The 11,352-nt window shown below is 37.4% G+C and overlaps 1 protein-coding gene across 1 annotated transcript; it reads left to right on the forward strand.

Moving 5' to 3' along the window:
- The first annotated feature begins 1,480 nt into the window (after positions 1–1,480).
- HNRNPK (heterogeneous nuclear ribonucleoprotein K) lies at positions 1,481–9,462 on the forward strand. The gene is made up of 10 exons (XM_009870504.1): positions 1,481–1,496; positions 1,595–1,674; positions 2,502–2,599; positions 3,950–4,006; positions 5,503–5,546; positions 6,451–6,523; positions 7,104–7,217; positions 8,187–8,315; positions 8,775–9,082; positions 9,402–9,462. The coding sequence occupies exons 2-10, from the start codon at positions 1,626–1,628 to the stop codon at positions 9,460–9,462; spliced, it is 933 nt and encodes a 310-aa protein (XP_009868806.1). The 5' UTR covers positions 1,481–1,496; positions 1,595–1,625.
- Positions 9,463–11,352: the final 1,890 nt, after the last annotated feature.

Consider the following 11,352-nt stretch of genomic DNA (forward strand, 5'->3'; position numbering starts at 1 on the left):
AGAAGGAGGGAGGGAGGCGGTCGGAAAGAGCCGTTGCGCCCCGCAGGGAACGGGGCCTGCGGCGCACCGGCGTTTTCCCGGCTCTTGACGCCTGTGGTGCCGCCTGTCGAGGCAGCTTTATAAGAAAATAACAACCCGTGGCATTAACGTATTAAATCCCGCGATCTCGCTTTACACGGCAGAGCACGGCAGCTGAGAGCGTCTTACATAGGAGAGGCTTGGCTGTGGGGAATAAATACACGCGACTAGGGGAGATTAAGCCCTGAGCAGTATATTACGCTTCACTGCCTGCAACGCTGAAATTCTTGGGATGTCTGGAAATAGAATAACCAGGCTCCGAAGGGGCTGTTTGAACCGTGAAAAAAATCTGCCCGGCCTCTCCCTACTCTTTCCGTGGATAACCGCGTTTTAGCAACATTTGGCTGAGATTTTGCTACTGTTAAATCTGTGTATGTCTGTTAGCTCAATATAAGTGCCTGGAAAGACTGGTGTGTGCTGTGAAGGCACTGCTTGCTGTTAGCGCGAATAAGCAGGGCAATAGTTGCAAATTAACAGCTGGTTGAGAATATGTTAAAAAAGTCAGCTGCACCTTTTTTTTGTTTCCCCTTCCTGGAGACTAGATTCAGTGGCTATATTTGTCGGGGCAGTGAAAATGAGTAAGAGTACAAGGGGAATATTAGGCAATAATATTTGTAGAAACCCACTTTTGGAGATAGTAAGTTGCAGAATCATTTCTTTTGTCTGAACTTCTCTAATGTTACTTACTAATATTCCAAGATCAACTTAACAAAAGCAGGTTGCAAATAAGATACCTATTTCAGATAATTATAATGAAGTTCAGCTGCTTTTGAGGTTCTTGTTTGTATGTGTGGAGGACTGTATGTAACTACACAGGATGGCATTTTCAAAAGACCACTTTCCAGTGTGGCTAGTTGTCTTTTGTTTCTCTATTACATTTCAGTGGAAGACATGCTAAAATGCCTGCTAGTACATTAGTAGAGAATTTATAATAAACTAATGCTGACAGTTACCATAATAGGACCTTTTTTTAGTTTAAACTGTTTAGAACTAAACAGCAGGATCAGATTGTTATGTAGTGTCCTTTAAAAAGTAAATCCAGGGCATCTGACATATAGTGTGTTGAAAATTGAATCTGGATGCATGTTCACCTGAAAATAATTTTTAGTAAACTTGGTTATGCCCAGCAACTACAATTCAGACAGCAGTTGTTTATCCATAAGTTTAGAGACCTGTCGTTTATCTCCTCTTAGCAGTGTGTTCGAACTGGGTAAGCTTTCTCTTTTTATAAAGAAAAACTCTGCAGAAAAAACTCGGGTCAAATCTCTGGGTTTTGGCTGTAGTGAGAGTTGGAGCTGTAAGTGAGCAGTGTCACAACTGATATATTCTGTTTTCATAGGCTCTTGAGGCAATAGGCTGCTGAATTTTGATCCCGCCCAGAATACTTGAGTTTTTCTCAGCAAGGATATAAAATAGCGGTAAGTTCTAGAAACGGGCACTTTGTGCTTTTTCCCTTTAGCATAATGTACTGTTTGCCTTTTTGCAAAATAGACGTCAAGGCCTTTTTCTTCAACAGATTTTGGCTGCCCACCTAAGAAAAAAAGGCAATGGAGACTGAACAACAGGAAGAAACCTTTACCAACACAGAGACAAATGGTAAATTTTTTAAAGGACTATATGTTTTTAGAGAGAACCTGTTTAAATGCTAGTGTTTCTAGATATTTTACAATGTATCGAATGTTTGTATGAGCAGTAGTTTTGTATTTTGCAACAAGTCTTTCCATTTTTAATTACACACCCCCTTGAAGGTGGCATGGCTTGGACATGGGATAAATACCTGAAAGTTATACCTAAGGATTTGAAAATATTTCATATAGTTAAATATTCAGTATTTTTGTAGAGAATGTGAATATGAAAGAATACTATCAGGCATATCCATTAATTGCATTTTATTTATTACAATTTTTACATGTAGGAGTAGAAATGTGGGAAATACCTCTAAAGAACTTAATGAAAAGCTTCTTAGGCGTAATTAGTGAGAAAGTTGGGGTATTAGTTGTTGTTGATTTCTGCCAGTTCTTTCCAAACAGTGTTTGAAGTGCTGCTTTACTGTTATTCCACAAGTATTTCACTGTTGGACAAACTACATTTCAGCTTTTTGCCTGAAAAGTTTTTCCCAGTTGTAAATAATGCTGAATTTAAACAGCTTGTCATGAATTTCTCACTGGCTCTGTGCAACATTCTCATTTAAACCATTGCTCATATATCTTAAATGGGTTTTCAGTAGTTGATACGTAAGCTGAAAAAGTAAAGACCTGTTTCAGTGCCATGGACGCTCAGAGTAGACATCAGTAATTAGTGTTGGGCTTATAGGAAAGAATGTATTAAGAACACAGAGCATAACTTTAGTGTGTATTCCATTTTGATACAACTTGGAAAGTTAAATAAGTGTTTGTGTTTCCTCCCTATGGACCTCTCTACAGGCAAACGTCCTGCAGAAGATATGGAGGAAGAGCAGGCCTTCAAAAGATCTCGGAACACAGATGAGATGGTTGAATTGCGCATTCTGCTTCAGAGCAAAGTATGCTTTTTTGGTTTTCCAGGTTTTTCCTGAAACATTGCTCAAGAGAGTGGTGACGAAATGTGTGTTGGGTTATATGTTCAGAAAGAATATGTACTTTATAATATAACAGGAATAATTTTAAGTGTGTGTGAATGGTACTAAAAATGTATTGGAATAGAATTACTTTAATTGGTTCTTTTAAAGGGTAAGTCTGGAAGGATCAGTACAGTTACTCTTAAAAGATGTACTTGCTGAAGAAATAAAACAATAGAAATTATAAGTTGCAAGGTGTTTTTACCTTTGAGTGGAAGGTTGTTATTTTGAGGGGAACGACTGCATATTAGTCTTTGGAAAGGAAGCAATTCGGGGAATGATCAGCTAGGGGCTTAAGTATGAGAAATGAGAATTTTCTTAAAATTTTTGTAACTCTCCCAAGCAGGTCTGCTGAACTTGTTCAAATACAGCCACAGGAAGAAATGTGGGAGTAATCCTTCAGGGATTGCAATGTTTTCATTGATGACTGTAACTAGTTACAGTAAAGTTACTATATATAAATTTCCTCTGATGTTTCCAGTTGTTACAGTTGTTACAGTTGTCTTTGGTGTGGGGGTATGTTACCTTAGCTCTGCATGGCATTTCTAGCCAATAGTCTACTTAGATGGGTTACTGCAACATATTTTTCATGCTGTTGGCATAATATATGATCTGTGTAGTAAAAGCAATACTTACGTATGTAATTCTTGAAATAACCTGGTAAAAATAGTTTTGCAATTAGTTTTCTTGACTGTTGGTCAGTTTATTCCTGTTGATGTTAAAATTTTGAAATTAGTGGCTGTTAACATTCACTTTAGGCTTTCTCAGAATATGCTGCTCTGAGCAGTCAGTCAAGGTAGAGATATAAACTAAAATTAGCACTTGAAACTATCAGGTAGTACTTGGAGTGCAGAAGTGGAATTTGCAAATACTTTCTTAAAAATAGAGAAAAATTGACCAAATAAATTGGGGAAATCATTGACCCTATGTCACATTCATACAGTATATTTTTGAGAGCTGTGATCTATGAGATTACTTTAACACAGGCAGACTTGCCTAGAAACTTTGGTTTGGAATTGAAATACTGGTTGCAAAACCGAATATCCTTCTCTTTCCTAAGCACTGGTAAGGGCACTTGATAATTTTTTCAGTGGACAAACTGTATCAGTTTGTTTCAGTTTGATTTGAACCTTTCAGGAGCAGTTACTGCCTGTCTCCTGACCCTCTTGGGCGAATAGGGTAATGCAAAACCAGATCTACCATTCTTAGCCTTGAGTTCAAAAATGTAGTCTGTGCTGTGTTGGCATAATATAACTTCTGAAAACTATTTTCCAGAATGCTGGAGCAGTCATTGGAAAAGGTGGCAAAAATATTAAGGCACTTCGTACAGACGTGAGTATATATGAGTTTGAACTAATTTAACACCATTTCTTTCAGAGCACTACATCGAAAGCTTGATTGCGTGCTTTTCTAGAAATGGGAGCAATTCAACTCTATACATCAATAGTCTAGTTAAAAGCTATTTTATTGATCGTTAGAGTAGATAACTTAGTTCTTCAATTTCTTTTCTAATTAAAATCCAGCTTCACTCACATGGGAGAAGAGGCTTATATTAAATCTCTTCACTTTTGAATAGGATTCCACTAAATTACACACTTCGAGTGAGTTAACATCCTAATTAAAAATATTGACAAAGCTTAAACCCCTTAATTGTACCATTTCCCATATGTGTGAATCAATTATAATACTACTGAAACTATTGCAGGTGGCTGGCTTAACCCAGTGATGGAGAAATTCTTTAATTTCCTTTAAAAAAAGGAAACAAATAAAATAGTCCATCTGTTCTTTAGCAGCTTGCACACAAGGCTCAAAAGCATTGATGTTAAGGTTGCTCGATTTAAATATGGATATAGACTGGTAAAGGAACATTCTACTCCGTTACTTGGCAGCATTTTCAAGTGGTCATGACTTACATGCCTATTCACATTTTACAGTGGGTTGACTCTTGTGATTAGACACATGCTCAGCATTAATGTTGTATATTTATAAAACTTGGCAACGCTTCTTGAAGTCCATTTGTTTACACTCCTGTACTCGACATCAGCTACAATTTCAACAGTTTTTCTGACCAAGACTCTGTGCAGCGCAAGATTTGGCAGTCTGTCATTACAAATCAGTTCCAACTAAGTTCATAAACTACCACTACTAGAATTGAGGCTTAAGTTGAAGTGATAAGGAATCATACATAAGCTCACTAACTCTGGCAGCTAGTTGTTGCTTTTTTTTTCCCTAGGGTGTTTTTTGTGGTTTTTTTTGTTCTGTTTTCTTCAAATCAATACGCCATCTAAGTCCAGATAATTTAGACTGGGCTGGAGAACTAACTTCCCAATTTGCCCAACGCTCTAGTAATATCAGTCTTGACAGATTTTGTGTCTACCCTCAGGAGCCAGCCTGCTACTGAAACATCTTACATTAAAAATAAAAAGTAGTTTAGTCAGATCAAGTGACTCATTTTTAAAGGTCCATACTGTTAAGCCACAGTTGGTGTAGCAATCCGTTATTGTGTTAGTCTTCAGAACAACTTAAGCTTGTTTCATTAATTGAGAGTAATGAGTATAGTTTGTATTAAATTAAAATTTATTGCTTTTCCCCCTTTTCCCTCTCCTTGTTTTTTTGGCCATATATCTCCGTTGCCCATGTACTGGATCGACTTGCCCCTGCGTTGCCCACCATGACGTTGGCCCATCCGCCCCTGAACGCCCATGTGAAAACCCTGGTTGGCTATGCCCAAAAATGTGCTCGTTGCCAAACGGGTACCATACTTGACAACTTCTGATTGAATGCCCATGCCCAATGCCAACATCCACGAACGCCAATGACCAATGCAGTACAATGCCAGTGTTTCAGTCCCAGACAGCAGTGGCCCCGAGCGGTATGTCCCAACAGTTTATGCCTCACTGCCTGATTAGAAAGAGAGAAATGTATTTTATTACCTGCCTTTGATATAATTAAATAGTATCCCCTTATAGACGGTGTATTGTTTTTTTCAAGTTTTCTGTCTTATTTTCCCCATTAAGTCTTTTTGTCACTGAACTTTTACGTGAGTTGCCCACCCAAACAATCCACTAATTTTATTTCAATGGAAGGAGCACAGCTTCAAGTGTTGCATATTTGCTGCATTGTAAATCAAATTGTTTCAAAGTAGTCTCTCGCTCTGTTTTTGTGGCCCACCTTGCTCCCCTCAACATTGCCTGTTCATAATTATTTCTGATGAAATGCTAACTCTGGTTCACTTTCCTTCACTTCTCATTTGTTTTGTCGGTTTTTTTTTTGTCTTGCATTTGTATTTGTTTTCATGGAGAGCCCATTAGTAATCTGATTTCTAACTGGTCTCATAACCTTACTCCAAATATGATGTTCACCACTTGCATATCCCTGCTTTTCTATGAGAAGGTGTGCCAGTTTTGCCAATGTATAGCGAGGATATACTAAATTAGTGGTGGCGGGGAACATGAATATTCACTTCTACTTTCAGTTCTGCATCAATTTCTTGCCCACTTAATCTGAGCCCTTCCAAAAGTCCATTCTGTCTTTCTTTCTCTCTCTCTGCAAGACCTACCTAATCTTAAATTTATCATGCATATATATTGGGCATAAACAAAGATGCATGTGTTGTAAATGGAGCAAACAGGTTTACTTTAAATGGGGAGTATTATTTCTCAGCTCTTCTGTGTAGTGAGTCTTGTTAGAATTTTGTATATGATGATGAAAAGAATTTACTTCTACTTCTTCTTTTCTGCCTTGTCCATATTGTCTGGCATTATGGCTTCCAACAGCATCCTGAGTATAAGTGCAGATATAGAGACAATTGGAGAAATCTTGAAGAAGATTATCCCTACTTTAGAAGAGGTATGTCTCTTTAACATTTCTTTCTAGAGCTGAAATACTAGATTTTGAAACAAGATGGATCTAGATGATTTGTTGCTTTATAGGTACAGGAAATCAGAAAATAAAATAGAAAAGCTTTTTAAATAAGAGTTATGGCTCTCAAACCACATGTTGGCATATTTTTGGTAGAGGACAGAGTCAGTCACTGTTTAATAAATTTAATGTTTTCAACAGCCTCCTCCCTTTCAAAATAATTTGCCTCCTTCCTTGATTTGTGCCAATTTTGATGTAGTTGCACTGTAATTTGTATCCTGGCGTTGGTTTTGTAAGAGTGTTGCACTGTTTGATATCTTCTTAAATCTTTATAATGTAATCTTTGTGCAATGTAATGTAATAAATAAGGAAAACTGGTATGAGACCAGGTTATGTTGGAAGTGAGGTGCTTGAGTAGCTGTGATCCTATCAAAGGGAATACAGAGTTAAAATACAGCAATAAATCAAGTAATACTATGACGTTTAGAGAACAAACTTAAGAAAACTCAAAATACTTCATTTTTTTGTGACTAATATTTTGTTTTCCCTATATGCATCTTTCTTACAGTATCAACACTACAAAGGCAGCGACTTTGACTGCGAATTAAGACTTCTCATTCACCAAAGCTTGGCAGGAGGAATTATTGGTGTCAAGGGTGCTAAAATTAAAGAACTTAGAGAGGTACTTGTTTCTTGTTCTTCTGAGGTTTGTTTTTTGTTCAACAAACTGCTTACTGGTTTGTGTTCATGAGGGGCAAGTGTAAGTATCTTCTGTGCAGTAATTCCTTCAGGACATACTGCGTGCATGATTTTGAGGTTCTGAGATGGATCTGTGAGTTGCAACTTTCTTGCAGACCCTCAGAAGTAAAGTTGATAGAGCCTATGACTTCTTAACAAGCTTCCAAGTAATATTTGTGGTAATTTTTATGTAAATTGCATTCACCACTCAGAATGAGCTACTACATAGACTAGATTTATTCATGTAGTTGGACGTGCAAAATGGGTGAATGCATCTCCACAAACATGATTATAATGAATGGATACCTGTATGTTACTGTAAAAGGGATTTATTTTTGGTGTTGTTTTTTAATTCTACCTCCTAGAAGACCATTGTTTCATTTCAGTGGATGAACGAGATTAAAAAAAGCTAATAGTCTCTATAAACTTAAAACACACCTCTGTCTTCTGCCCTTTCTTGACAGATGGCAGTTTCAGGTTTTGTGTAAGCTGATACATATTTGCATGAGTTGAGGAAAGCAAGATAACAGGGCATAATCCTAGCAACATTGCTGTTTTGCATCTAAAACTTGTGTTCTTGATGTGTGGAGGTTAATACAACCTGTAAACTTGCAAAGTCTGTGAGATCCTTTTGATAATATTTAATTAAATGATGGTGTAAACAAGCCATGGTTGGAAGAGGGGGGGAAGTGGTTCTGTTTTTCTGATTCATACAAAACTATGTCAGCACAGATCTTAAAACAAACAAACAAACAACCCACTGGAAAACCCAAACAATTTAAAATTATGGGTTTTGGTGAGAACTTGGAAGCAAGCATGCACTTAGACTGGCTGCAGATTTCATTGTCTTTTGGATTGTTTCTTTGCAATACTTCTGTTAGAAAATCATGGAATTTATTTTTTCCTTCAACAGAACACTCAGACTACCATTAAGCTCTTCCAAGAGTGTTGTCCTCACTCTACTGACAGAGTGGTGCTTATTGGTGGAAAACCTGATAGAGTTGTGGAATGTATCAAGATTATCTTGGATCTTATCTCTGAGGTAACGTTTATTAAATTTTCATTGCTATTTGTGAATGTTACGGATCGCTTTGAAAAACGTTATCTTTCAGTTTGTATTTTGAATTCAGTAACTTGCTTTTCCAGTACAAATTAGTTGTTAGAACCTTTTGAAACTCTTCCCATTTTCTAGAATTGGGCTGTACCTTTTGGGGGAGGAAAGCAGGTTTTGGTACTCGTAGGCCATTATTCATGCTTTGTAAGTCATTAAGGTGCAAAAAAAAGAGGGACAAAATTTATTTGCTATTGCAAAATAACACCAGTTTGTTTGTCGTAGTTAAGTTCACAAGAAACACATCATCTCCTCCTTTCTTACCCACATTACAAAATCAAGAGCATGTTCCAAATGCAAAAATGCGTATTTATAGATTTAGTATTTTTAATTAAATATGCCAGTTGCAATAGTCTTAATGGAGTTTGTGGGGGTTGTTCTTTGTTTTAGTCTCCAATTAAAGGACGCGCTCAGCCTTATGATCCTAATTTCTATGATGAAACATACGACTATGGTGGCTTCACAATGATGTTTGATGATAGAAGGGGACGTCCAGTAGGCTTTCCAATGCGTGGACGAGGAGGTTTTGATCGAATGCCCCCTGGTCGTGGTGGGCGACCAATGCCTCCATCGAGAAGAGATTACGATGATATGAGCCCTCGCAGAGGACCTCCGCCACCTCCACCAGGTCGTGGTGGCAGAGGTGGCAGCAGAGCTCGTAATCTTCCTCTTCCTCCTCCACCACCTCCTCGTGGCGGGTGAGTTGTTGCGTAAATATGTAATATACAAAACTTGTATTGTGTACAATCTTGAATCATGTTCAACTTCCCAGTGTGTTTTCCATGCAGTGCATATTAGACCAGAGTGTTTTGAAAAGTACTGGAATTCAATTATTTATTATACTGTAGTAACCTAACAGGACCAAAGTCTGTAGTTCTGAAACTTTCATGTCATTCAGTTCTGGGCTAGAGCAATTTGAAATTAAGTTATGTGTGAACCATAAATGTGAAAATGTAAATTAGAGTAGATAAACTATGTTACAATGCAATTCACATTCTGCTGCTTGTTTCATTTTAGAGATCTTATGTCTTATGACCGAAGAGGCAGACCGGGAGACCGCTATGATGGCATGGTATGAGTTTAAAATTTACATGTTCTGTTTCTTATTAAGAGTTAGCATGCTAGGTATCTGAAGATACTCTTCCTGAACACATGCACTTAGTTGTGGGATATGCATAGTTCTGGTTATAAATCCAAATTATTTTGTCCACACAAATGGTCCCTCCTTGGAGGAAATGTTTCGGGGTGTAAGTGGTACCTTGAGGCACAATCTGTTTTCCTTCTTTACTCCTTGCAATCAAAAATGATACAGAAAGTTTGACTGTGCTCTACCCTGCAGGTTTTCTTGCACTGACCACCTTTTAGATTTTTTTTTTTTAAATCAGGATGACACAGATAGGAATTCGTAGGCTTCTTGGATAAGGAAAACATACCAGAACAACATTCTCTAAAATTCTTAGATTCATACAAGCATTTCTAACACTGATGTTGGAAAACATGAGTATAGATGGAAAATATGGATTATAAAATAGTATCTGTGAAGACCCCTAGTTGTTCTGGAAGGTGATTGCTGTTTTGAATCAGTTATTGTCTATTAGCTCATTTCTCTGAAAAAAAATCCACTGTAATTCCAAATATTTTAGAGCTTGAGCCACTGCTTAGTTGAATTCTGAATTAAATTAGGTACATTCATTCATATTAATGCTAATACTTGTTGAGGGAAAAAAATCTCCCATAGTGTATAGAAGCTTAAAAAAAGGCTTAAAAATACTGTTCCATGTTGTATTCTGAAGTGTGACTTCCCAGCAGTCATTTGTTGTACTGGATTCCTTTTTCCTGGGAAACCAAATCACAGATATTTGGTAGATAAATCTCTGTAGTAACAATCTGGTTTTCTCCTCTGGGTTTGATTGGCACCTTCTTTAAAATGACAGATGAGACAAGATATTTTTATTTTCCTGTTCTTTTAAATGGATAGAAGAGAAGGGAGAGGAGAAGAGCAATGTAAAGGGCTAGCGAAGTGAGCTCTACACGTTTTCTTCCTAGGAGTAAAGAGTTACTGGAAGTATGCATTGCAAGAGTGTCACATGCTTACAAGAAATACTAAAAGGAAAGATTTGCACATGGGTGGGGAAAAAAAAAGTTTTACCCATGCTACTCTGCAAGTTAAGAAACTGGAAGAATTGAGAATTACACCTCACAAGATTCTGTATTTGTATTTCCCTGTTTTCAAAGCTCAATTTTTGTGTTACATTTGCAACTGATAAAACCAGTGCTGGACCATATAAACTGAGCAGCCTGCCCTTTTTTGGGTGTTGGGTTGAGCACAGTCTTACTTAGCTTGACTCTTCGGCAGTAGTATGTTCTACTTTTGTTCCATTTGAGCTGGAATAGAAGACGTATTTTGAATTCTACTTATCTTGGATTTTGTCAGGTTGACCTTTGCTTTTTTGATACAAGTTTATACAAGTAAGCAGAGTCATCTCTGTTCAGATTTCTTTGTTCCAAAAAGCAATTTTATTTCCTCACAGTGAAGCTTCTCATGGCTTTGGTTCCTTTGTAAGCAAACACCATAGCCTGCATAGTGAGGACTTCCCAACAAAGACTATATTTAATAGTTTCAATTAACCATGATCCTAGTATCCTAAAATGTGTAAGCAAATAGGAAGTCTTCATGTGGATTGTGAGGCTGGAGCTGGAAATGTCATGCCAGCAGTGCAGGGTCTTCTTACGCTACTCTTCATTTCATTTAGAAACCATTTCCTAGCCAAACATTTAAATGAGACTAAACCGATGTTGTTGTTTGTGAACTAAGTAATGCGTGGGAAAGGCTGCTCTCAGAGAGCAGAAGTGCTCCTTTGTGTAGATTCTGCTTTACATAGATGGAATAAAAGGCAAAGATAGATGCTTTTCTCTGATGAACATCCTCAAAATCATGGAAATGTTGGATGTGCAGAAATACCCTTTA

This window comes from Apaloderma vittatum, unplaced genomic scaffold, assembly GCF_000703405.1.
Source record: "Apaloderma vittatum isolate BGI_N311 unplaced genomic scaffold, ASM70340v1 scaffold17460, whole genome shotgun sequence".
Taxonomy (NCBI): domain Eukaryota; kingdom Metazoa; phylum Chordata; class Aves; order Trogoniformes; family Trogonidae; genus Apaloderma; species Apaloderma vittatum.